The 27270-nt window shown below is 47.4% G+C and overlaps 1 protein-coding gene and 1 long non-coding RNA gene across 5 annotated transcripts in view; one reads left to right on the top strand and one right to left on the bottom strand.

Moving 5' to 3' along the window:
- Positions 1-27270, top strand: part of Phc2 (polyhomeotic homolog 2) — a 54843-nt gene that overhangs the window by 22007 nt on the left and 5566 nt on the right. For 2 of the 4 annotated variants that reach the window (XM_085686614.2, XM_085686615.2), the window contains 5 exons: positions 16257-16459; positions 17883-18012; positions 19042-19156; positions 20352-20493; positions 21304-21580. In XM_085686614.2, the coding sequence (XP_085542740.1) occupies positions 16257-16459; positions 17883-18012; positions 19042-19156; positions 20352-20493; positions 21304-21580 (867 nt within the window). Of the gene's footprint in view, positions 1-3116; positions 3317-3461; positions 3583-16256; positions 16460-17882; positions 18013-19041; positions 19157-20351; positions 20494-21303; positions 21581-27270 lie in introns of those variants that run through there. The other 2 variants (XM_085686616.2, XM_048434345.3) reach the window with 2 other exon arrangements.
- Positions 759-2752, bottom strand: LOC146895180 (uncharacterized). Its single transcript, XR_015000928.2, has 2 exons — positions 1985-2752; positions 759-1412 (listed from the first exon to the last, which is right to left on the bottom strand). It is a non-coding gene; the product is annotated as an uncharacterized LOC146895180 (long non-coding RNA).

Below are 27270 nucleotides of genomic sequence, written 5' to 3'. Positions count from 1 at the left end.
TATAGAACGCACTCTAATTACCAGAAAACCCCTCTTCTAATTAAGTCAGAACCTGCTATTCTGGAACTTAGCATCGCTGGCTGTGATCCTGTCTTGCAAATTTGAGAGTCCACCTCATAGTGTTTGTAGAAGTTTGTCCCGACTCTGGGGGTGGGGGAACATCTAAAGACCTGAGTTCTTTGATTTCCCCCCACGACATGTCAGATCCCCACTTTCATGTTTCTAATCATGCTTCTCTCTGTGTGTTCTACCTTTTCATTGATTCTCTTAAAGTGGAACTCCCCAAATTAAAAAAAAAAAACATTAATTCCAAATATCAAAGCTACCATCTCAGAGGGGTAGTGGTGAGCCACATCTTTAATCCCAGCACTCGGGAGGCAGAGGCAGGTGGATCTCTGTGAATTCAAGGTCAACCTGGTCTACAGAGTGAGTTCCAGGACAGCCAGGACTGTTACACAACGAAACCCTGTCTCAGAAAACCTACACACACACAATCCTTTACTCACTCATCATGGTAGCCCTGAGAGATAAGCATCATCATCCTCTTCATTCTAGAAGTGGGGACAGAAACCAAGAAGGAGCAGTCCCAGGTTACTGGGCTGTGGAAGGACGGCACTCTGGTTCTAGCCCTAAGTGTAGCAACTCCCTCATCCCCCCCCCCCCCATGAGGCCATACACACGAGGCCACACCTTCATTCCTCCATCCAGCAGAACAGCTCTGATGGGTCAGAGTGTTGTGCCAACTAGACTCCAGGAAGGTGACTTGTTTTGCTTTTACTTTTGAGGTTTCTTTGACAGGCGTCATTGTCTGCCTAGGTCTCCTTGGTCTCCAACTTGTACTATTCATATTTTGAACCAAAGTACTATTACTTATGTCCATTCACTGATCTTGTGTGAATTCAGCTCACGGTTCCAGAGGCTGTCATTCGCTCACTAAGCTCTCCTTGAGCTTTTCCCGCCAGCCTTTATGGAGATTTCCTCCCTCGATTCTGGTCATTGCTCTTGGGGGTCAGAACCTCATTATCTTCATTTTAAAGATGAGGCCAGGACACTAAGGTGCAGAGTCAGTGGAGGAGCAGGGGTCTCTTACATCTGAATTCTGTTATTCATTATGTTAACGCCTCTGTACCACTTGGCTACAGGTGAGTTGCAGGAGTAAGCATTACCCTGCTCTCTATTCTAGAAGGGTCAAACGAACTCAGGAAGAAGAAGTCCAGGTCTTTCCAAAATATGCGTTCTTTTACCAGTGTGCTGATGGAAGTGCCATGTAGGATCTGCCTGAGGAGCCATGCAGCGTTTCCAGAATGCTGGTACCCAACACTCTTTGCTGAGGGACAGTTATCCAACGACTCCTAAATCAGCTGGCGTTTGCCTTCCTTTTTCTACTTGGTCCATAAGGCTCGCAACAGTTCCTGAAACCCAAGCAAGGCCATAAGTATAAGACAAGCATCCTGTTCTTGAGGTTCTCATCTTCCAAAAGAAATCAGCTTTGTTTAGTGGAGTTAACTGCCGGCCACCCGAGCCTTAGACAGTTGCGTGTGCTGCGTAGGTCTGAATGTCCACTCGGGGACAAAGCCCTGTAGGTTGTATGGTAAGGCCCAGAGAAATAAGGACTGCTCCCTACCCTTAAGGAACTCAGCATCTGTCGGGGAAGATGAACACACAGGAAACTACAATGAAAGCTACAACTTTATAAGCGCCACAAGAGGCTTCTAGGTAATGCTTTCCAAGTTACAGAGGGAACTGTTGGTGCCAAGTGGAGATTATCAGGCTCGATTTCAGAGTGGAAACGGCATTGCTATAAAGCAGGGGTTGGCAAACTATAGCTCCCAGGCTACATCCATTACATTGTCAGTGTTCGTACAGCCTCCCAAGTTAACAGCAAATGTAATGAACAATACTATCTCACAATGTGAGGAAATACATGAGATTCAGATGTCCGTGTTCACACTGAAGCTCTGGGAACACAGCCACGCTCACTTACCCATGACAGCAGCTCTCAGCTTCAGCAACAGTAGGCTGGAGCAGCTCGGGCAGGGACCATATGGCCTACAGGGTCTAAGGTATTTCCTCTGTGGCCCCTTTCAGAAGTTTGCCAACTGCTGACCTTTCGACCTTGAAGTATGGGTGGGACTTGGGCTTAGTGTCAGGGACAGGGCCTTTCTGGCAGGACAGTTAAGGCGGAGGGCAGAAGTGTGGCCAAGTGCCGGACAGAAGTTGAGTGTCCAGTCCCTTGTCATATTCTTTTTTAAAATCAAATGTGTGAGAGCAAGAGGAATGTGAATTCTACTACAAAGGAGGTTTGAAAGTTTGGAAAGTAAAAGAGAAAGACGAAGAGTGGGGAGCAGGAGAGAAGCATGCAGGAAATAGAAACCATAGACAAAGTGAAGCTGGAGCAGAAGGAAGGACAGAGTGTGGTGAAGGTAGGAATGAAGAAAATCAGTGGATGGGAAAATACTGAGACTAGAGAGAAGTCAGAAGTGGGCCCCAGCGCTCCTAGCCCGCCTATTTGCTTGAAGGTAGGTCACCGGGACAGTTCAAGTTAAAACTGTGTTTGGGAAAGAAAACTAACATTTATTGGGCTCCCACTGTGCACCAGGCACTGCAGGCAATTTGTAAATCAGTTAACCCTCACATTAAACCTGGCGGTAGGGATTACGCCTTTTATGGAGGTAGGACTGGGTCCCTTTGGTCATTACTTCACCTCTGATCCTCGCTCCCAGTGGGGAGGATAATGACCACTTGGAGGGTTATTGTGGACAATAAGGGAGAGGGTGCGTGCACTTCGCCCTGACACGCACTAACCCTCAATCATTAAGACTCGCCTCCGAGACCCCACAGTGAGCCACCGGGGCGGGGGTCACAGGCCACGGGTCCCCAGGGGCTCCGCGACAGACGCCTCTGAGCCTTCCGGAGGACGCGGGGCGGGGCTCGAGCGCACAAAGGAAGCGCGCGGGCCGCGTCGGCCGCCGCCCCGCCCCGCGCCGCCTCGCCCCGCCCTCGCCCCGCCCCGGCGGAGGCGGCCCGGGAGCCGGCCCGGACGCGCCGCATTGTCTTCGCGGCGCCGCAGCCCTCGAGCGCTCGCTGTAGCTCGGTCGCCACCCGCCTGCCCGCCGCCCGGCCCCGCGCCCCGCGCCCCGCGCCCTTTGTCCAGGTCACCGGGCCCTGCGGTCGGATGCGCCGCGGCAGCCCCGGGCCCCGGCTCGGAGGCTCCCGGCGCAGAGGACGCGGCCCGCCCGGGCCCCCGCTCCAGGCGGCGCCGGGCCGAGGGGCTGCGTAGGCCCCGCCCGGTCAGGCCCGGCCGGGCCCCGGACAGGTCAGTGCTGCCGCGGGGAGGGATCGCGCCGTGCCAGGAACGGGCGTCGCCCTGGGCCTCGCGGAGGCCTCTGGGCCGCGCCGCCGCGCTTGGCCTCCGGGGAGGGCCCGAGCCGCCTCCGCTCCCAGCCCCGCCGGCCTCTGCTCCCGCTCCGGGCCTCCCGTGTCCCGCGGGGACTTGTGTTGATGGGAAAGGACAAGCTGTTTTGTGATTGTCCTCTTCCATGTTTAGAAGAGCGTTTTCTCGCCCTCTCGTGCCAAACGAAGGTATGCTGCATCTGCGGGCTCCTTAACGTTAAATCCGGAATCTGTGAGCGTCTGTTTAAATTGACGTCCAGAAAAAGGGAGAATGCGAACCCTTGAAGTTGCCTCCAAAACGCCTAAGCCCCGACTCCCTCGTCGGGTGCCAGTTTGTGACAGTGAGACCCTCCCGTTCCTTAGCTGCCGCAGGTTTCGCTAGCTTAAAACTAACAGTTCCCCATCAACTTTCCTTCCCACGCCAAACCTAGTCGGCCTAGTTTCCAGCGCTGTCCCCTGAGCTCACTCTTCTTATTCCTGCTTTACAAATCAATGACAGCTTCCTCCTAAGACTTTTCCCATCCTTGATCCTTAATCCCTCCATTAGCATATTAAGCCCAGAGGGTCTCTTGAAGTGAAGTACCGACCTAAATCCTCCGTGTGTCCTCAGTTTTCCCGAGGACGGCCCCAGTTTAAACTAGTCCGTCTCATTGCCAGCCTGAGCTCTCAATTTCGGGTTTAGAAAGTAATGTCACTTTCACTGTACCGGACAGACCCCACTGTCCTGGCCTCTTCCAGCCATTTGGCCCTGGGGCTTTACTGGTTAATCCAATTATCATTCACCTGGGATTTTCCTAACCCCTCCTGAGTCAACCCAAATGTTAGAACTGCTAGGATTTCTAGGTCAGTGTGAACATTACAGGCTAATGAAGCCAGGGAATTGTTCCTTGTTCTTGTATTTCTCTCTCCTCCCTCTCTCCCTCTCTCTTCCCCACCCCTCTTTTCCCCAGCTTTTATTCCCAATGAGAACTGCAGACCTGTCCCACCGCCAGTTGGCTAGTGTTTAGATTTGGGTCACCAAGGGGTGTAGTGAGTTCCATCATTTTGCCTGGAAAATAGGAAGTAGTTTATTAACATCATAGCCTTCAAGGCAAGAGATTTCATCTTGAATCTTCTGATAGCCCTGCAGCTGAGCAGCTCTGGTCTCCTTCAGTTCAGTTTAGCACATTTTACCAGGCCCCTGCTTTATGTAAAACACGGTGCTGGGCCCCACAGACAGTTCAATAAAAGATGGCATCCAGATTGTTTGGGAATCTTCACACTTTTACCCACTGCTCGCTGGCTCATTTCTGCTCCTAAGTGCCAGCCCCAGCGAGGTGGGGATGCTTGGCTTCCTCACAGGGTGGCTTGTTACACCGAGGGTCCAGCAGATGGGGAGTGGTGCTCTTTTGGCACCTGCTGTCTCCTGGCACTGTTACGTGAGTTCTGCTTCCCTGCTCACCCAAGATGTTTCCAGGCTTGCCTTTCTATACCACAGAGAACAGATGTCTTTTTTCCCCTGAAGCCTTAAACTAGAGAAAACGGGTAGTTTCTTAGTCCACTATGCTGCGATTCTTGAAGGGACTCAGGAACACCTCTTTACAGCCCATCCTCCCGTCCCTGTAGCGTGGCTGTGGGCATCAGTGAATGTTGGCATTTTATCCTGTAGCTGCCTTCTAGCCCTTTGCACTTTTCTGGGTGTTTGTTTCTGGCGCTGGTAATGGAACCCATGGCCTTAGGCCCTTTCCACTTTCCCCTTTGCCCTGATTGAGTTTTTAATTTACCTCTGCCAAGTGGGCTTCCTACATACGGTTTCCTTTCCTAGCAGTGAAGAGGAAAATGCCAGCCCCTTCCTTCTGTGGCAGGAACAGTGTTCTGGCTGCAAGTCGCCAGACAGGTCTCTGTGCTCTGCACGCTCCTGTGGCGACTACAACCTCTCAGGAAGGTGTTTTGTTCTAAGTCTGCCATTGACTTGAGTCTAAGCTGACTGACCCTGAGATTGTCTTTTCTGATGAGAGACCCCTTCTTCCTCCCCCCCCCCCCCGACCTGGGCTGCCTATTTGCTCTGGCTCGGCCCCAGAATCCACTCCTTTTCAGCCCACATCCTCTTTCCTGCCTTACTCATTTCCTGTCTCACATGCTTTGGATCTTTTAGTACTGATTTTTTTGGAGGCAGAGGGAATAAATTGGAGAAGGATAGAGGGGAGAGAAGAATTTAAAAATTGAAATGTTCTTGTCTCTAGCCTCACATGTTCTTTCTTGCTCGTCTGCCTCCCCGAGGTTGTCTTTTTTAGGGAGACACACAGGGAAAACAATCACTAAGAATTAGGAGTTTTTATCTGTGCTAAGGAATATCACAGGGGAGCCACTTTTCTATCTCTCTTCCTGTTGTGACTACGTATAAAGAGGTGACCTGACTGCACCATACCTTTTAGGTCTGCTTCCGTCCCCAGAAAAGCTCACCTGTCTCCCGAGTCAGTCCTTCTAGCAAGCCAAAGCAAAGTTGAAAACTAGGGAACGGGGTGGTGATTCTGGACCTATTACATGTTGATGTGAAGGTAGTCGTGCTTGAGTGAACCCAGTCTGTACTGAAGTTCGTCCAGCTGTCCAATGTTTAATCTCTGGGCGTTTGGTCCCACACACAGAGAAAATTTCATGAGTGAAGGGAGAGAGTCATCTTAAACGGCGGTTTCTTCCTTTGTCTTGTGCCTCTTGGCAGTGGGATAATGAAGGTGATAGTTCGCATTAGTTGGGGAAAATCTCAAAAGCAGTGTTCTTGGTACTTACTACTTAGGAGACTGTCTTGAAGCGAGGATCAGCGTAGCCTTCCACTGTCTGGGATAGCCAGGTGCTCTGAGCACTCTGATAGGGCCTTTGTATTAGCGAAAGAAGCCTCTCCCCCATGATTCAGTGATGCAGAGCTGGCCTCCCCTCAAGGTAGAGAGGCCTGAAAGCGCACAGATTTGTGATTTAACTGCCAGTGTGGCGTGGTGCAAACTACATGAGTCACTGTTGGAAAAAGCTGGTAGCATGCTTTCTGTTAAAAAAAAAGTGGCACTTAGGATAAATTTAATCTGCACATTAAATAGATGTAGCTTTCATTTTAAGAATTGACATTTAAATCCTTCATTTTGAGTTCCTAGCTACATCAGAATCTTGGTTTGATATATGTAAAGATATTCAGAGGTAAACTGTCTTTAATTCTACTTCATATCATAGATACTTGAGGAATTACTAGGCAAATAGCCATTTGCCTAATATTCTTAATTAATTTTAGACTTTTTCCTCTTATTAGTAACAAAATAGAATATAACTAACATGATCAAGAAATGAGCTATTTTTGAAATTTTTTAGATTTAATTTTCTGTGAATGTGTGTTTTGCCTACATGTTTATATAGTCACCACATACATGCCTGGTGCTTATAGGGGGCCAGAGAAGGGCATCAGATCCCCTGGAACTGGAGTTACAGATGGTTGTGAGTTGCCATATAGATTCTGAGAGCCAAACCTAGGTCCTCTACAGGAACAAGTGCTCTTAATCAATGAGCCATCTTTCCGGCCCCTTAAATGTGCTCTTTTTACAGTTAACCAAGAGTCATGCAATATAAAATTACTAGGGGAGGTATGTATGTATATGTGTTAATGTGTGTGCATGTGTGTATTTGTCTGCCTTTATCACGCCCCTCCTTATTCTTTGATACATTGGTCTCACTGAACTGAAGATTGGCTGGATTGGTTGGCTAGGAAGCCCTAAAGATCTCCTCCTGTCCCTACCCATTAGCACTGGAGTTATAGGCATGTACCCCCATGCCTGGCTTTTTACATGGGTGCTGGGAATCTAAATTCATGGAACAAACGTTTTACAGACTGAGCCATCTCCCAGAATTGTTAGTTTTAGAAAATAGTAGTATAGTCAGAAGCAACATAATTTAGATTATTCTCACTCTGGGATTATAACATTATAACACTACATAGGTCCCTTCATAAACTTTGTAACCCCCTTCCCAGACCATGTTAGTGAAAGGGGCTGTGGTTTCCCTGTCTTTCAATTTCCAAGTATTTTAGTTAAAATGAATCCAAAGACAACACTGTTTCTGCATCTGCTAAAGAAGTTGATGCTAACTACAGCTTGCCAGTGTTCTGAGGTGAATCCAGATGTTAGACTGGGTTTCCCATTTCAACGTTCTTTAAAGCATACTTAGTGGTCAGATGTTAGGGAAAGATTACTTCGGTGCCGTATTGTAATAAAGCCCTCCTCAGTAGATTAGGGGACTAGTCCTGCTGCCATGCCGGAGCCGGAGCCCTCAGCAAGAGAACCACGGCTCATGACTACTGAGGATTGTTTCCAGGGCGCTCACTGCCCAGCTCTCAGGCTGCGAACTCTGCATGTTATTCCTAGCTACTGATGTCTTCCGCATATTTGAACCCATCTGTCTGTGGCCCAGAGCTACACAACTGTATTAACATTTGGAACACCCAAAACGAGTGACAGTCTAAAATGTATGTGAAGCAGGTATAGTTTTTAAAAGTGAATTTGCTCCATTTTTCCAGGCATGCAGTTACAGTGCTCAGCTATTAATTGGCTGATAGCAAGTACGGTGACTGAGAGCTCAGGCAGCAGCAAAATAAATAAATAAGTAGGTAGTAGGTAAATACATTTAGAATGTGAGATGCTCTGCCAAGCCTGACCACCAGAATTCTGTCCCAGGATCCAGATGACAGGAAGAGAGGCCCACCTCCCATGTCCCTGTGCACAGCCTTCTGTCATCCAGCTAAACACTGCAGAGAGCGGTGCTTTCTGAGAGAAGTCAGCAAAACTGACTTGTACAGGGATCCACCTGGGCCATTACGTGGGCCGGACAGCTGAGGCTGGTACCGTCTCCTGCGTTCCCACCTTGGCTGCCATTTGTCACCTTAGATGATCTTACAGTTAGTAGTCAAAAGTAATGGGGTTAGCATATTAGGGGGCATGATTATCTTTCCTTATTATCAGCCTGAAGATAATTAGAACATTTACTAAATATTTCAAGTTTTTTGTAAATGGAATTTTTTTAAAATATTTATTTATTTATTATGTATACAATATTCTGTCTGTGTATATGTCTGCAGGCCAGAAGAGGGCACCAGACCTCATTACACATGGTTGTGAGCCACCATGTGGTTGCCGGGAATTGAACTCAGGACCTTTGGAAGAGCAGGCAATGCTCTAAGTCACTGAGCCATCTCTCCGGCCCCTGTAAATGGAATTTTAAAAATCTATCTTCCGTGAGTTTATTTTTAGCATTTTAAACTGATTTTATTTCACAGACAAAACCACTTCCTGACTTTGTATGTATAGTCCTTGTATCTGTATGTGGGGGTTCTCCCTTTGACGACTCAGAAAGGTTATCTCCCCTTTGTTTCTGGGGTTTTTCTGCACTGTCTGCTGATGACTCTTAGCCTCTTTAGGAAAGATGCCACGGAGACAGACTCTGGTATTTGTCTCCTTGACTGTTGAGTTGATAGTCTTGGAGATGGTGCATGACTTGGCTTGTCCTGAGGAGCAGAGCACTTCTGTTCTGCTCAGCCCTGTCAGAGCACACATGAATAACGACTCTTTCTGGAGCCTGACCTCGAGGTGCACAGACAAGGCACAGGGTATACCCCAGTACACACAGCACAGGGCAGCAGGAACAAGACCTCAGCCTAACCTCAGGGACCGGGTGAGGTCAGGGTTAGTGAGAGTGAGGTCAGAGCCACTTCTGAGTGGTGCTTCCTGATGTTAATTTTCTCTCTGCAGGAGCAGCAGGCAGGAGCACACATGTCACAGTTGAGGAAGCTGAGGCCTGAAGTTGTCTGCTGGCACCACAGGCTAGGGTTTAAGCCCAGTGGTTTTCTGCTTCTCCATTTACTCAAAGCCAGCACTTACCATATACTTAAACTTCCTGCAGTTTATGGTTCTTCAGATAGAGAAAACAGACTCAGTGAATACCTTGTACACAGGGTATCACAGGTAGAGCCAGAATGAGCTCAGGCCTGGCCCAGAACCAGCATCCCTCTCCCCTACCACCCTTGATCTCTTTCTCCTGGCACTTGTGATATCTCTGTAGAGGCTCTCCCTTGGTGTCTTAGTATCTGCCAGAGCACTGTGATGGGAGTCTTTGATTGGGCATTGGACACCCTCCTGGGACAGCTTTGCCTTGACCGTTGCGGCCAGGACTGATGTGCACTCCTGCTGTGCTGGCCTGTTGGACATCACTTTGCAGTTCCGCAGAAGCTGAGTGACCACCACAGCAGCCTCTTACATTTGACCTCAGCCCATTATGGCTCCCAGCCTGAGGCCTAGGAAGCAGTTGAGGGCCCTGGGTGGAAATCTCCCACTGCTCCCTTGTCCTCAGCTGCATGGGGGAGGGTGGCTGTCGCCTGCACTGATCGCTTCCCTCCTAGCTCTGGGTGACAGCTTGGAAGATATCCAGCTGTTTACAGCCCACTTCTGCGCACTCTAGCCTGTGATTTGGGGTGAGTCGGACCGGCCCTCTCTGTGGCTCTGCCTCTCTGCCTGTCTTGAGAGACAACAGCCCGAAAGTCAGTTGTATAGCAGTGGCTGCCAGGAGGAAGGGTTTGACCCTCCAGCGAAGACCGTAGACAGATATTTAGCTCTTACCCAGAATACTGAGAGCTCGTCTGCCCTCCTGGCCTGCTAACCTAGCCTCAGTGAGGTCATGCTGAAGTGGCACTCAGGCTGGCTTGAGGTTCCCTGGCTCAGCTGCTTTCCCAGTCTGCTGGCCAGCTCTCTTCTCCACAGAGAGCCTGGATCCAGTCTTGCCTCTGTGCCGGTAAATCTCCCTGCTGTGCCAGGGTCTTCAGAGCAACTGCAGTTGGCCTGACCGAGGACGGTGCTCTGAGGGGCAAGCTGGTGACAAAGCCATATGGCTTGTAGCCTCCAGGCTACAGGCCTCTGTCTCACGGCTCTGTCCTTACAAGAACCGAAATGCTTGCAGGCAGTGACTCCTCCAGGACTCTGGGAAGGAGCCTGCAATTTTCTCCCCACTAAGAGCTCCTTTGCTGCGTGTTCTAGGAGATACCATCTTCCAGATGGCATTCACTCTTGCTTGAGTTCTAAAAAGCACACCTGTAATGTGTGCAGTCTGCATGGGAGATGCACATGTGGTCCTCATCTAAATTTAGTGTTGAAGTTTGTGGGAGAAATGACTCATCCTAAATTGTAAGTGTGGGAAATGGTGTGCTAGGCCTATTGAAAGAGCATACACTACTTCCCTTCTGGCATCTTGGAATATTGACTGTAGCCCCTGGGTCCTGATTAACCACATTCCTTTTCTTATTACTTCAAGACTCCATCTGGGCATCACTCACCTAGATAATTGCCAGTTCCCAAACCTAATGTCCCAGACCACACATGATGCCTCTGCTTCGGTGTCCCAGAATGGAGGATCCATTTCCTGCCACCTCCCTCAAGTGCCCTCATGCTGTTCCCAGCCAGTCAAAGCCTAGTGCTCCCCACCCAGCCCGTTCCACTTAGCAGCCCACCTAGGGAAACTGGAACCACTGTATTCTGCCCAACTTTCTTTCATGACCTGGGATGTATTTGCTACTCATTATGTTGCGGTGGCAAAATACATGACAGAGGCAACCTAAGAAAAGAAGGATGCATTTTGACTGGAAGTTTAAGAGTGCTGTCCACTGTAGTGGAGTAGGCGTAATGGTAGGACCTTGAAGCTGCTGGTCACATGTGTCCACAGTCAGGAAGCAGAGAACTGAATCTGGTATTAAACTCAGTTTCTCCTTTTTAGTTCAGTTTGGGCCCCCAGCTCCACGGAATGGTGCTAACCCACATTTAGGGTGGGTCTTCCCACCGCCATCAAACCTCTCTGGAAACATGCTCACAGACAAGTCCAAAGTTTGCTTCATAGGTGACTCTACATTTTCTCAATAGAATATCACATAGAATAAGTATTTCAATCCTGAAGACAAGTTGCCTCATGCCCTAGACTCAGGGCCCCTCCACCTGGATCTGGTCCCATTCCTTCCCACCGTATCTGGGTCCCTAAGCAGTGTTGGAAAGGGTCTGCTTACCTGAGCTGACTCATAGCAAATTCTGAACAGGTATAGCCAAACTTGCACTTTGAAGATTCTCCCCAGGAATCTCTTTGTGAAGAGTGCCTGCATTGAGCTCCAGCCCACCCCCTCCGCCGTGCCCTTCTTCCTGGGAGGGGACACCTCCCTCCGGTTCACAGTGCCACCAATTTCTTTGGGGGTCCAGATATATCTAAAGAGATTAGGAAGGGTGGCCCTAGACCTTTCCACAGACCTAGCTAGCCACTCTGGCTCTCCTCTCTGTAAGGTGACCTCTGCTGCTTGGAGCAGGTGTGACCTCCTGCTGTCTCCTGGAGACAGGTGCTTCACTCTAGTAGGGAGAACAGGCTGAGCTGAAGCACAACAGCGGCAGCAGTGCTGAGCCTAGAGCAAGTGCTGGTACAGGTTCTTGTTCTGATGTGTGGTGAGCTAGGTTGTTGTCAATTGCTGGCTCCTTAAAGTCTTTGTTAATTTCATTAGTTTATTCTCATACTGTCACCAGCCAGGACAGCCAGTATCAACCTCTGGCTTACACGCTGCATGCACACACAAACCTTCCACATTCCCAAAGAGCCGATGGTTTGTGTGTCATCTGACATAAGGAAGAACCTGGGTCTGAACTGGCCAGTCTTCTCTCTCTCCAGCTGACTGAAAGTGTCTTTCTGGGAGCTTCCCTGCCTTACCAAGTTTCTGTATCAGGCTTGGTGCCCTAACTCTCCTCCACTGAGGAAATTCTCCATAGTGACCGTGACATTGGGCTAAGAAGAGCAGCTGTCATTTATGGGCAGGTCCACGGAAATTGCCACTTCCACAGTAGACACCAAAATGCCACTCACTGTAAAACTCCAGCAAGGAGTTTTTGGATCTCACCTGTGGCAGGACTCTTTGTAGTACCAAGGAGACCTGTATTTTGAATTACTATTTATTATTTTATATTTATGATTCTTTGCAGTTTTAACAGGCATGTGTCATATTTTGGATATAAGGTTAGCTCCTGTGGGTCACAGCTCTTTCCTTGGTTAGTAGAAGTGACCAGTTCCAAAGATGATTTTAAAACAGTAGCATAAACAGGGGCCACTGAGTAGACCTTTCTTTTTTCTTTCTTTTTTTTCTTTTCTTGCAAAAGAGCTGTTTCTGCCAGAGCCTGTGAATGAGATCAGCAGTGAGAAACAGCCTAGTGGCTGATCATATGCTTAGTAAGACTCTGGCACATACTAGTGGTCCATTTGTGGTCAATTTAAAGAAGTTCCAGCCTGCCTCTTCCCAGCAGAGCTGGCCCATTTCCCCTTCCGGCCCCTGGAGCAAGGTGAGCACCTACTGTTCTGCTGAGGAGCTCACTGTAGGAAGGCATCTGAGACCTGTGGGAATCCCCCTGGCTGGAGAGCACTGAGGAACTGAATTCCAAAGACAGAGTTTCTTTGTCTCTTTTCTTTGCCTCAGGCCAGCAGGGCGGGTCCCTGCAAGTTTCACTGTCAAAAAGGCTTTTCCCCCCCAAACAGGCTGCAAAGCAGTCTGGGAGACTGGAAAGCAGATTAAATTAATCTCAGTGTGCTGAGCATGGCAGGGGGGTGAGACTGTTCGGACCTTCCAGAAATAGCCCAAACTCTTTGTTACTAAAGCAGGTGATGAACTATAGGGCATCATGACGGTAGCAAAGCCAGACAGCTGTGAATACCCCCCTCTGCCCCTGGGGTTCTGTCTCCTGTAATCTGCCCCAGGATTGTGATGGCAGCTAGAATTTCTGGTGTCAGCATGAAGGAGTTCATTTGTTTGTCTCTGCATCTTAAAAAAAAAAAAAAAAAAAAAAACAAGACTGAAGATACCAGAGTCCTTGCTTCCCATCGGTGAGCCCTGGGTTTGTAACCTCTGCTGATGAATTTCCGGAAGAACTCCTCCTCTGCCTGACAGGGACAGTAAGGAAGAGGTTGGAGCTGGGGACATTGCAGTGGAGCAGGGCTAGAAAGAACCCACAAAAGGAGACAAGGTGTCAGGAACAGTTCGGTCAGTGACCGGTGGGAGGCGGCAGTGAGCCATAGTGGAAAGGGAAGTGGCTGTCTTCCAGTTTAACTCCCTAGTAAGGAGCCACACTTCTTCAGCCCATGCCCAGGCAGGCCTGTGACTGTTGAGAAACAAACAGTAGCTAGATGTGGTGCACAGCTGTGAACTCAATATTAGGAGGCTGGGAGAGAGCCAAGTAGGGCCAAGACAGGAGCATCTCAAGTGCAAGGCTGATCATAGCAACTTGGTGAGACCCTTGTCTCTAGATGGAGAGACAGATATGAATCAAAAATGTCTCTGAGATGCACACGTGGTTGGTGACATCTTTATTTGCTAGCCCGTGGGGCTGGCTGAGAGGGTCAGGAGTGGGCACAGTTCACTCACTGGTGGAGACAGTCCCTAGGCCTTGCTAAGCCTGTGTTTGCTGTGTACATATCTGATTAGACCCTTTCTCCAGTCTTAAGGAACATAGCTAGGATTAATGGCAGAAACCAGCAGGAAGACAGATTTGGGGCTCATTGTAAGGAAGAACTCTGTGATCGTACTCCCCAAGGTAGCAAACTAGTTCCTCTATTGCTGGAAACGTTCGGACAGATGCTAGAAGTCACTGGGTGGGGGCTGCTGTAGACTGCTTGAGCGGTGGACAGGAGCTGACCTTGCTCTCTGCTAGCCACAGCACGCTCAGATCCTCAGGGTCTGTCTTGCTGGAGTCTAGATGTTAGCATTCAGCTCTCATTGTAAGCTTTAGATGTGAACAATAGTTATCCATCATTTTAATAAAATTTGTATTTATATCGATGTAAACCTAAAATATTAGAAAGTAAAAGCAAGGGAAAATGGAATAAACACAGACTTTAAAATTTAAAAGAGAAGCCGGGCCGTGATGGCACAGACCTTTAATCCCAGCACTCAGGAGGCAGAGGCAAGCTGTTCTCTGAATTTGAGGCCAGCCTGGTCTACAAAGTGAGTTCCAGGGCAGCCAGGGCTGTTACACAGAGAAATCTTCTCTCGAAAAACAAAACAGAAAAAAAAAGAAGAAGAAGAAGAAAGAAAAAATTGGGACTGTCTCTAATTTTCTACAGAAAAGCCAAAGCTATTAAACTATTCCACACTAGCACAAACATTTAAAGGGTATTTTTTAAACTTGCTGGTATGGCTTTGGGTCAAATACAAATTAATTTTAAGATTTTTAACGTTAGTGTGTGTGTGTGTGTGTGTGTGTCTGTGCAAGCATACACACATACTAACGTGCGGGTGTGCACTTGCCACACGTTGCACCTGTGGTGTCGGAGGACAGCTTTCAGAGTTGACTTTCTCTTTCAACCATAGGTGCTGGGCATCAAGCTGGGGCCGTTGGCTTGTGCGACACTCTCTGAGCCATCTCACCAGCCCCAGAAATTAGAATTAAAACCCTTATCAGTGGTGTTGTGTCTCCTGGGCAGCTTTTGCTCAGCTCTGGAGTCTGCTCCTAGTTGGTTCTGTAGGAATGAGAACTGAAGGCATGTTACCACCTGTACTTTCTTATTCTCAAAGGTTGCTCCTGGTTTTCTGAACCAGAACTTCTGATAAAAAAAAAAATGACCCTGACGTTGGAGGTATGCTGGAGCCCTGTCAAAAATTGTCACTAAATGTTTCTGTTTTTAGTGCCTTATGCCTGATCAGACTCTGTGAGTTCCCATTTCCACAACATGAAATAATGTCTTCATAGAAAGTGCTATACAGAAGTTACCTAAGTAACAATGTACTGTAGTTATTTTTATTTTATTGTTTTAATGCTGTTTCTGTTTATCATATACCACTGGCTTATGCTTGATATTAATAGACTTGTTGCAATTAAGAAATGGGTTTTGCACTTTTCTCTTTTAGATGATTCCAGGTTAAAAGCACCTCAGCTCACTGAGTACTTGGTGACACAGAACAGCCTTGGGCAGGGGACTGGGGAGAGGGCTCTTAAAATGAGATGGGGGAGCCTTGCACCCTGCAGTAGTGAGGCACCTCACTCGGGAGATGACGGGCCACCCTGACAGGTTGTGGGGTTCACCCATCCTTTTCTGGTACATTGTGTTGAGTTCTCCTGAGGAGAAGTTAAGGTTGTCCACCGAGAGCAGAGGGGTCTGTGCTTGCTAAGGGCTGGATGCAGGGTACACTGCACACTGAGCCAGAGATTGGGTTTAGAGTGGGGTCAGTAGAGAAAAATGGCGGCTGTGGAGAAAGAAAATGGCCCCATAACTTAGTGCAGCAGCCACCAAAGGGTAGTGTGTACTGGTGTTTCCTGGGCAGCAGTTTCAGGGTGCTGTGAATCTGACCCTCCAAGGAGACTCCTAGAAGCGTCCTTTAACATCCATCCACCTGGTTGCTCTATTACCACGTGAGCCTGTGTTTAGTGGAGCTTCTTGGTCTGGCTTTAAATATCCTTATCACTGTTTGGAATTCTCTGTAAGCAGTGTTGCTTTGTCTTTCCAGTACTGCCCGAGGCCTTACTCCTCAGGGCAGAATTCTGGCTGTTTCAGCCTGCTTAGATAGGTCTTGAATAGCTGTTTAAGAAATCTGGCTAGCTGCAGAGCCCGACTGTTACAAAACTGATAGCGCTTACCCTGGTGGTGGGACCACTAAAGCGCTGCCACTTCTAAGTGGGCCTTTGGAGGGTAGAGACCACCTGGTTGGCGCTGTGGGTGCTGGTGGTTCATGTCCAAGCTGGCCTCCATTCTCATCCCTGCCACTTTGTCTCCTTTCTCTCTCTCTTTCTCTTTACTCTCTCTCTCTCTCTCTCTCTTTCTTTCTCTCTCTCTCTCTCCCCCCCTCTCTCATGCAGAGACAGGGCAGGGCATTGTTCATGCACTGACCGACCTCAGCAGCCCCGGCATGACCTCAGGGAACGGAAACTCTGCCTCCAGCATCGCCGGCACTGCCCCCCAGAATGGTGAGAATAAACCACCACAGGCCATTGTGAAACCCCAAATCCTGACGCATGTTATCGAAGGGTTTGTGATCCAGGAGGGGGCGGAGCCTTTCCCGGTACGGACTACTTCTTTTCCCCTCTTTTTTTTTCTTTAAATATATTTTAGATGTGTGCTAGAATATTTTTACAGTTCCATGTAAAATTTCTGAAAATGTGAACAGTTTACTCTTACCTTGCTGGTTTCCCCAACCTTCACAATGTCAGAATAATTTCTCTCTAGGATCAAGTTTCTCCAGAGTCCAAAATGATTTGGTGATCAAGAATAATTGACAAAAATTCCCTTAGAAGTTTATGCTCATGGGATAAGCAGTATCGCTGACTTGTGTCCTGTGACCCCTGAAGTAGAGGAACTTAGTTCACCTTGGGATATTTAATGAAAAACAATGGACTTTGGAAAATTATTCTTCATTGAGTTTTCAATGCCAAAACCAAACAACCAGTTAGGAAAAGGAACCTGTTAGTTCAGTTCCTGAGCTGTGGTGGAAACCAAGGTGGTGGCATGGAAATACAACCTGAGATGTGCCTCTGGGAACAGAACCTTGAAAGGGAGTGAGTGAGATCAGGGGACCTCAGCAAGGGCATGTATGGCTCCATAGGACGGTGCTCATGCTTTGGATCTGTGGGAAGTCTTATAAGTCACCAGAGGACTGAGCAGTGTCAGAATCCTCTGACAGAGGATTCCCGCAGTGGGTGAACTACTTTCTGAACCGTCAACAGGCAAACTCATTTGTGCCCTCTCCCTCTGGAGGCTGGCCGCAGCCAGTGGCAGATCTCTCAGGGGCCGCTTACCTTATAAGGACCTAGCTCTGCTCCATGCCTGTCCCTCCACCCCAGTCTGGTCCTCCCCCTGCCTCTGGAGAAACCATGAGCCTGCCGAATGAAGGCAGATAGAACAGCAGCTCACATTATCCTAGACCACAGGCCATGTGAACTGGCCACCAGCTTTCCCAAACAAAACAAAGGCCTGAAGAGGTAAAGCCAGCCTTAGTGCTGCCAGTCACAGGGCATTCCTCTGTGGCTGGGGTCACTTGTGTCCTGCTCTCCCCTGGGGCTGCCTGTTCCTCTGACTTGGCTGTGGTCAGGTAGGGAACAGTATGAAGTCTAAACAGGGACACTGTGTCTTGTAAATACACTCTCACACTTAGCCTTGCCCCTCTGGTGCTTTCTGAACATACGACCAGGCACCTGATCAGTGAGTGGTGAGGGAAATGTGATCTCTGCCCTTGGACACACCTGGCAGGATAGAATACCCCCGACTTCCTGAGTTGTCCCTGTACTGTGGTGCCCACTGTTGCTTGCTTTGGGAGCCGGACAGCAGAACAGTGCCCCTTGAGTGGGGCACCCTTGAATGATGGCATGTGGGAGGATTGGGGAGGGCTGATATTTGCCTGGCTACTGTGTACCTGTAATTATAATAAGGCTGAGTGGCAAGGAGTCTAGGATCTAAACCTTGTGGCCTCTATGTCACCTGTCCTCTAGGTGGGACGCTCGTCCCTGCTGGTGGGGAATCTCAAGAAGAAGTATGCACAGGGGTTCTTGCCTGAGAAGCTCCCACAGCAGGATCACACCACCACCACTGACTCAGAGATGGAGGAACCCTACCTGCAAGGTACGCACACAGTTGTGGGGCTCAGGTCTTCTGGTGTAGGCAGAAGGGCAGGCCTCACGCTTCCCTTTTCTCGGTGTCTGTGGAGGAACCCTGAGCAGGGACCAAGTAATGTTCCCTCCCACAGAACATTTCCCCAGCACCTCCTCTGCCTCTCTCCCTGTAGAATAGAAACAGAAGTAAGAGCCTTCTGCCTCTCCAGCAACCACACAGTTTCAGAATTTCACTTATTGCAGGAACTATTACCAAGTTCTAGAAGTGAGGGTCAGGACAGTACCATGCAGGTATTCCCCCCTTTTGCTTTCTCAAGAGCCTGAATTTGAGTTGGGAAGGTCTGAGGCACAGCCACGGCCAGGCAAAGACTCTATTTAGCTTGTGCGAACCTTCTGTTTCTTTGGAGGTCATGGAGAAGGAAGCTGACTTTGCCCACCCCTGCTGTGCCCCTGGCCCGCAGTTTGAAAGAGGCATCACCAGACACTCTCGGGAAACTCTCCAGTGGGAGGCCTAACCCATGCAAAACGAGTGGGAGAGTCTGTTGTTTTCTAAGTGGATGCCACTGGATGTCGTATCCACAGAGACATTGCAGAGGCAGGCTAGGAGCTCCTGCGGTTGGTGTGTCTACAGCATGTCACAGTCTCTCCCCACACTCAGCTGTAGCACGATTAATAACCCAGAGACGGATATCGGGGTTCAACCTGAAAGTCAGAAAAGCAAAACAGCCAGCCACTGGCTCTTATCTATAAAGTCTAAAATGGCAGTTTTGCCTCCAGGAACCTCAGAATGAGACTGTGTCTGAGAGCTGTCTCCTCCCATTTTATATTCCTTTCTAGTGCTGGGATTAAAGGCATGTACCCCTACCGCCTGGTTTCTATGACTAAGTAGTGTGACTACTGGAATCAAAGGTGTATGTTACCACTGCCTGGTCTGGAAGACTGACCAGGGCAGCTGTTTTGCTCTCTGAACTTTAGGAAAGTTTATTTATTAAAATACAAATGAAATATCACTAAACTCAGCCATTTCCATACTTTACAGAATCCAAAGAGGAGGGTACCCCCCTCAAACTCAAGTGTGAGCTCTGTGGACGGGTGGACTTTGCCTACAAGTTCAAGCGTTCCAAGCGCTTCTGCTCCATGGCTTGTGCAAAGAGGTGAGTGGCCTTCCCCACTGCCATGCCCAGCCCCTTCCTGTCTCCAGGGTCCTCCTAGTAATCATCTACCGTGGATGCTGTAGGTGAGGCTCATCAGTCCTCCAAGCTCCTTGACCTGCCTAGTTAAGGCACTATATCCCAAGCATAGCAGGTGAGTGCACTAGGCCTGGGAAACCAGAAGAACTCCCCTGCCTTGGGTGTCAGAGGAAGTATCACTATCCAGGCACACAAAGCAGCCCATTAGCTGGGCCCTACGGGCAGCTGCCATGCCCATAGAGGAAAGCTCTCCACAGAAATAAAATTTAGCCCAGGACCATGGCAAGCTTTTATTCAGCCTGGAAAGAACTGATGATGATAAAAGTCTCTATCCTTTATTGAGAAGCTGCTTCAAAGTGGGCCGGTGCTACAGATCTGTAATGACTGAGACAGGATTGATTAAGAATGAGGTCAGCCTCCACTATATAGTAGTAGAGTATATAGTAGGGGCTGCCTGAGGAGACCTTGTTTCAACCCAAAACAAAAGGAGACAGACAGACAGAGAGGTAGCAACAGAGACAGAGAAACTTGGTGCCAGGGGTCCTGCTAGTCAGTTGTCTGTTTTCAGAACCTTTCTGCTTGGCAGCTGTCCCACTGTCACCATTGTATTTCCTGTTGTGCCCTTTTTATGGGTGGGAAACTAAGGCATGAAAGAGTGGCTGTGCCCAAAGTGACACAGCTGAGTCATGGGGATTCGGCTCTATTTGCCCCCTGCTCTGTAGGAGCAGTTAAACCTTGACAGCTCGGAACCCAAAAAGAGTTCTCTAGGTTCCAGGCAGAGGTGTTGTAAGTAATGCCCCAGAGTTCCTGTCCTCAGCCATGCTGACCAGGCTGTGATGAAGGAGCCAAGGCCTTTGGTCAAGCGTTGCCAGGCCACACTCCAGCAGGACAGTGGACAGAGTAGTTTCCTAGCACGGCAGTGTTACAGCCATAGGCAGCTGTGCTCTGAGCAGTTGAATTAAAAACATCATGGCACTCCCTCTTGTCATCCTGAGACTGGTTTTAGAAGGTGACTGGTCTCAAGAAGGGCTCTGAACTCAAGTGCCTTCCCAGAGTCTCAGTGATCAGCAATGTCCTGGAGTCAGTTTGTACCCATAGACTCGGGTTGGCTGTTTGTGCCATCTAGGGCCCTGCTCTGACTTATTGCTCCTCCCTGCAGGTATAACGTGGGATGCACCAAACGAGTGGGACTTTTTCACTCAGACAGGAGCAAGTTGCAGAAGGCAGGGACCACAACCCACAACCGCCGACGGGCCAGCAAGGCTAGCCTTCCCACGCTTACCAAGGACACCAAGAAACAGGTAAGAGTCCTGTTGAGCTTCCATGGTATGCTGTCTCCTCCAGCATGCTGCTCTCACCTCTTACAGGTCTCACATCCAGCCTTCTCTGGGTCCCCTAGTAGGACCCTTTTCTTAGACCTAGGGACCCTTACCCAGTAGTCTTAGCCGACAATGACCCCATCTTGGGATTGCCATCCATTCTTGATTTCTTGAGTCTCACCCTGCTGGCCCTGTGAAGACAGACTATCCAGGTTACCTCCACGTTAGGCTGGGAGAGATGGCAGCTTCCACTTTTTCCCCTGCTACCTTTTTGCCACTTTGAAAACTGGAGCACTGTGTTGGTGAAGGTCTCCCCATCAGGAATTGGATATTCATCCATTAAATATTTTTCACAACAGTTCCATGCCAGTGATTCTGTTGGACACTAAAGATCCAAGGGCATAGCCTTAAAGGAACTCACAGCCTAGCGTGGCAGTCTTCGTCCTTAAGTGGTGGTGGCGGTGGCAGGGGTGGTGGTGACTTTTATCTTGTACCTTAAGAATCTGCTAAAAGCTGCAGTCCAGGATGTCCATATGTGGGAAGTCCCTCTTGGTCATCCAGATCACGTAAGACACCACCACAGGACAGACTGAGAGCAGGTTGTTACAGTGTGCTGCAGCAGAGACAGTGCTGGGGGACTGACTGTCCCAGGTGGAAGAGCAGGAAGACGGGGTGTGACCCTGGGAATAGGAACCAAGCAGAAAAGGGAGCAACACCTGCCTCCACCCCTGCTTGACGTGGGAATGGTCAGTTCCCCCAATCCTGAAGAACGCTGTTTCTCTCTGCTCCCAGCCCTCAGGCACTGTACCCCTTTCAGTTACTGCTGCCCTGCAGCTGACACACAGCCAGGAAGACTCTAGTCGGTGCTCAGACAACTCAAGCTATGAGGAACCCTTGTCACCCATCTCAGCCAGCTCATCCACCTCCCGACGGCGACAAGGCCAGAGGGATCTGGAGCTCCCTGACATGCACATGCGGGACCTGGTAGGCATGGGACACCACTTCCTACCAAGTGAGCCCACAAAGTGGAATGTAGAAGATGTCTATGAATTCATCCGCTCTCTGCCAGGTAAGTTCCTTGGAAACTTCACCTGCTGGAATAATGGGAGTGAGGGGAGATGGAGACCTCACCTCCCTCCAGCAGGACCCAGGGTGCAGAGACAGGAACACAAGGCTCCTGCTTGTAAAAGCTTATGTTCTAACACAGCAGACTGTGGAATACTTCATGACCACCGTTTGAAACAGCTGCAGTTTAGGATGTAGTTTGTGAAGTACACAAGCATGGAAGTAGCTCTGTCTCTTCCTGCGCAAGGTGGGAAGGAAGTCAGGAGGGAGTGTAGTGTCATAAAAACAAACAGAGCTGAAGTGAGCTTTTTCAGGCCGAGATACTGCCCATGAGAGAGCAGCTTGAGCAAGGACAAAAATGTATGGTATGGTGGGCACTGTGTATGGCCCTTGGCGTGGAGGGCAGTGGATATGAAGTTGGCATCAAGACTTGCACTTGGAAAGGCAAATTTTCTAGCATTCCAGAGCCTTCCCTGGAACTTCTTACCTTTCTGCCCAGTCAGTAGTGATGGTGGCCACAGCCTGTGCAGGGGAGAGTGTGGTATGGAAATTGAGACCATAAAATTATAGGTGAGACAGAACTGCATCCAGTTCTATCATTCTAATGTAACCTAGTGTATTTGTTGTCTATCATGTGCCCTTAGGTTTGTCATAGGATGGTTACTTTTGTCCTGTAGCCCTGTCTCGTCCCTTATGAAGATGCAGCTTTGTGTCAGCCAAGACCAAGGCTACTGCAGGCTGCTCTGGGGAAATGGAATCCTCTCTCCCATGGTTTGCAGGAAGGGGCTGGCTGTTGGCAGGAGGCCCCTATATGGGCCTCTTATGGCAAGCATGACAGCAAGTTTTCTCCATAGCTAGTAAATCCTAGAGAGCTTCAAAAGAAATCATGCCCTTTTGAATCTAGCCTCAGAAATCATACTCTGCCATTCCTACAGTATCTCACTGGTCACACAGATAAGCTCTGTCCTTTGGGGGAACCCACAGGCTGGCTTAGTCAGGGTTTCTATTGTGATGAAATACCATGACCAAAAGCAAGTTGGGAAGGAAAGGATTTATTTGGCTTATACTTCCATATCACTGTTTATCATTTGAGGAAGTCAAAATAGGAACTCAAACAGGGCAGGAATCTGGAGGCCACAGCTGGTGTTGAGACCATGGAGGAGTGCTGCATACTAGCTTATTCCCCATGTCTTACTCAGCCCACTTTCTTATAAAACCCAGGACCACCAGCCCAGGGATGGCCTCACCCAAAATGGACTGGGAGCTGGAGGCTGGTGGCTGGCAGCTGGGGACTGGGGACTGGGCCCACCCCTCCAGTCTCTAAGAAAACGCCCTACCTACTTGTAGAGGCAGAATTTCTCTGTGTCTCTGCAGTTGCTCCCAAATAACCACATGGAAAATTCTTATTAATTATAAATACTTAGCCAATAGCTCAGGCTTGTTACTAGCTAACTCTTACAACTTAAATTTAACCCATTTATATTAATCTACATTCTGCCATGTGGTATTACCTCTCTTTCATCTTGCACCTCCTGTTTCCTCTCCATGTCTGGCTGGCGACTTCTTCCTAGTGTCTTTAGTCTGGTTCCCCCTGTTAGACCTCATCCTGAACAGCTATTGGCCAGTCAGCTTCTTTATTAAACCAATCACAGCAGCATATATTCACACAGTGTAAAGGAATATTACACATTTCCCCCTTTTTGTCTAATTAAAAAGGAAGGATTTAACTTAAAAAATTATATACAACAAAACCAGTTACTAAGTAAGAATTACAGTTACAATATCCAGTTCCTTTGTATTTGGAAAATTTAGAGAAAATACTCAATTATTTATCTTATCTTTGCAAGTCTGAAGTTTTATACCCAATTTACCTTTTATAATAACTAAGGAAAACTTTAGCTATGATTATCTAGTCTTCAACTCCATTGAAGCCCCCCAGAAGGGTGAAATGTTACCTAACAACAGGGACATCTGGCTGTCTGAACAGTCATCCAAAGTTCATTTGTAACATTGGGGCATCCAATGTTATATCTGACAGACATTTCTGAGAAGCAGGGAATTCTGAAGGAGTATCCTACCTTGTCTTGGCAAAGTTTGGCAGTCACCTTTTTTTGGACAGTATGCTGTCAGCGATTGAGGTGAGAGCATTTTCTTTACCCAAATAGCTAGTTTTTATCATAAAAAAGCAAACTCCATACAAAGGTTCTTTGATGTCCATCATCTTTTGTAGTAAATTAGTGCTGTCAGGAGCAGACACATGTCTCACTGTCATGAACTGCCTTAGGTTATTGAACATATCAAATGCCATATTCTGTAGGTTTTTGAAGTGTTTGAGATATATAGAGATATATATATAGAGATATATATATATATATATATATATATATATCTCCATGTATGACCTTGAAAACATACCTAATATGACTGTAAGTTTGACTATTATAGATGACTGTTAATCTCTATTTCTTAATTATACACTTTAAATAAACACAATACCCTAAACAAGAGTAGAAGCATACATACAGTATAAAAAATTAGCTTTAAATTTCTATCAATAAACCAAAATTCATACCAATGTAAAATATTTTAAGATTAATGGTTGATTTTGTGTTAAAGTAGATTCAATCATCTATCCTTTTCCTGTCCTGTGTCATATCCCTCTTTTTTCCTTTAGAAAGAAAATCTTGAATTTAGCTCTTTTGTTTAGCTTTTTTTCCTGACTATGATCAATAACAACATGTAACTATGATAGGAAACGCTGGGTGGTGGTGGCGGCACATGCCTTTAATCCCAGCACTCAGGATCAGAGGCAGGTGGATCTCTGTGAGTTCGAGGCCGGCCTGGTCTACAGAGAGTACCAGGACAACCAGGGCTACACAAAGGAATCCTGCCTCAATAAACAAACAAACGATGATGGTTAACATCTGTCACCCATATTGTTTTTCTGACTGTTTCCTATCATTTGGGGGCTCTGGTATCTTTTGAGAATGTGAGTGTTGTTTTCTAGACTGTTTCCTGTTATCTGGGGGCTCTGGCATCTTTGAGGAGCCCTGAGAAAATTTAGGATGATGATTTTTTTTTTTTTTAAAGTCTTGGCTGGAGTAGCTTTGTGAGGCTGGACCATCGCAGCCAGCACTTGAAGCTATTCTTGATGCAGAACTTCAAGGAAACTGCAACAGGTATTTTGAGAGGCTGGATCACCTGAACCATTTGTTTTCTTTGGTGTCTGGTTCCCTTGCTCAAAAATACATAAACTTTCAAAGGTAGCGTGCATATATGTATTAATACAAATACATATTATATGTTGTACACAAGTTAATCAAAGATGATTCTGTTTTGTATTTGAGTAGGTAAAATACATGTTACATCTTTTGTAGGGCTTTTTCTCTCTCTTTTTAAAAAATATTTATTTATTTATAGTGTATACAATATTCTGTCTGCGTGCATGTCTGCAGGCCAGAAGAGGGCACCAGACCCCATTACAGATGGTTGCTGGGAATTGAACTCAGGACCTTTGGAAGAGCAGGCAATGCTCTTAATCTCTGAGCCATCTCTCCAGCCCCCCTCTTTCTCTTTTTTTCATTTTTGAAACCAGAACGTTTATTTTATGACAGATTGAAATCCTCAAGATGAACTGGATGCTTCTTGGGTTTAGGGGTTGTCCCTTCACAGAATCCATGTCTGAATCTTTGATAGACATTTTTTAGGTGTCTCATCTACCCAGTCCTGGTAGTGTTTTGCCTCTTAGCCTTAGTACTCTTGTGCTTGGCAGGGTAGCCACATTTGCCACAGGTAGACTTTTGAAGGTGGTAGGCCTTGGAGCCACACCAGCAGCATAACATGTGTGTCTTATTGTGATGCTTTCCAAAGAATGACATTTCTTTTGTTACCTTGCTTCTGCCACCAATGTCAAAGAGACCGGAAAAGTGTGCACGCTCTCTCTCTCTTTCTCGCTCGCTCTCGCTCTTGCTCTCTCTCTTTTAGGTTTATTTCTTTATGTTTATAGTCAGGATTTTCAGGGAGTCTTCCTCAAAACAAATCTGACCCATATAAATCTGTAGTGAATCTACAGCCTCTCATTTCCTGTGAAAATAAAAGCATAACATCTCTCCCAAAGTAACACACCTTTTGAATTCCATTTTGAAGTCAGGATATTTTTAAAATATATAGGTTGATTTAATGTAGCAGTTTCCATAATGCAGTGTTTCTTAGCAGTTAGTGCTCATTGATCAGCAGTCACAAAATTTAAGGACAGTGTAATATATACTGGATCTAGATCCCATGATTTCCCATTTTTACATGGATTTTTTTATTTTATATTACTTTGTTCTCTTTTTAAGTATTTTATTGTTTTAAAACTATACATTTTTGTGACTCTATACCCTTTTTCTTTTCTCTCCCACGTCTTTGTACATTTCTAAACACACTGTAACCCATTTGGAGGCCTTTTCCATCTGAATCTGTCTTTATTGAGCATCTGTATTGTTTTTGATCTCATGAGACAAATCTTAAACTGCTATAGTTGTTGCCTGCCTGGCTCACCTTAGCACATGGCATTGGTGGTTGGCTCTTCCCCCACCTTGGCTCCCTAAGAGCTTAGCTTCATGGCGGAAGTACCAGCAGGAGTTGCATTTACCACCCCAGCTCTGAGAAGTTGTTGGGTCCATGCCATGCCACAAAGTAGCATGCTGCCCACTGCTCATTAACCCCGTTTAAGTGTTTAATAACAGGGTCTCTTAAAGGAGCCATGCCTCTGTATGCTAGTAGCAGACAGAGCCTACTCAAGAAAAGGCAGTTACTAGGAAGCTGCATTTGACTCTTTTTGTTGTTGTTGTTGTTGTTGTTTTCGGATTTTATGTGAATCTGCATTGCCAGGCATTTGGGCGCCATTTGTAAGCAGTTTCTCTGTGTCTCGGCAGTCACCCCCAAATAACCACACAGAAACTTGTTACTAATTATAAATGCTCCACCAACAGCTAATGCTTGTTATAGCTAACTCTTACAACTTAAAGTAACCCTTTTACATTAGTCTACATTCTGCCAACGAGGTGTTACCTCTCTTTCATCTTGTACCCCTGTTTCCTCTTTGTGTTTGGCTGGCAACTCCTTTCTCTCCACCCTTCTTCTTCCCAGTGTCCTCAGTCTGGTTCTCCCGCCAGACTTCATCCTGTCCAGCTATCAGCCCTCATTTATAATTAATATTTAGTCTCTGACTGATTATTTTGGAAAGAGTTGGCGTAACAGAGCTAATTACGGTCCTAATGAAAAACTCCACTTACAAATGGTGCCTGCTTCTTCCCAGTGTCCTTAGTCTGGTTCTCTTGCCTAACTTCATCTGTTCAGCTATTGACCGGTTGTAACATGAATAATAAAAGATATAATCCCAGAGGCAGATATTGGGGTTAAAGCTGAAGATCAGAGAATCAAAGCGACCAACCACTACAGAGTTCTTGCCTCTACCATACATAGCTCAGACCAAAGGGGCGGTTCTGTCCTCAGACTCACTGAACTCCCTGTAGCCCTGGCATGGGATTAGAGGTGTGTGCCACCACTCCCTGACCTCTAGAGACTTGGCTCTACACTCTGATCTTCAGGCAAGCTTTATTTATTAAAACACATATAAAATATCACTTTAGCCAGCAGCTTCTTTATTATACCAATCACAGCGACATATATTCACACAGTGTAAAGGAA

The sequence above is a fragment of the Myodes glareolus genome, chromosome 3 (genome assembly GCF_982192425.1).
Source record: "Myodes glareolus chromosome 3, mMyoGla1.1, whole genome shotgun sequence".
NCBI lineage: Eukaryota > Metazoa > Chordata > Mammalia > Rodentia > Cricetidae > Myodes > Myodes glareolus.
This window is presented reverse-complemented; position numbering and strand designations above follow the sequence as displayed.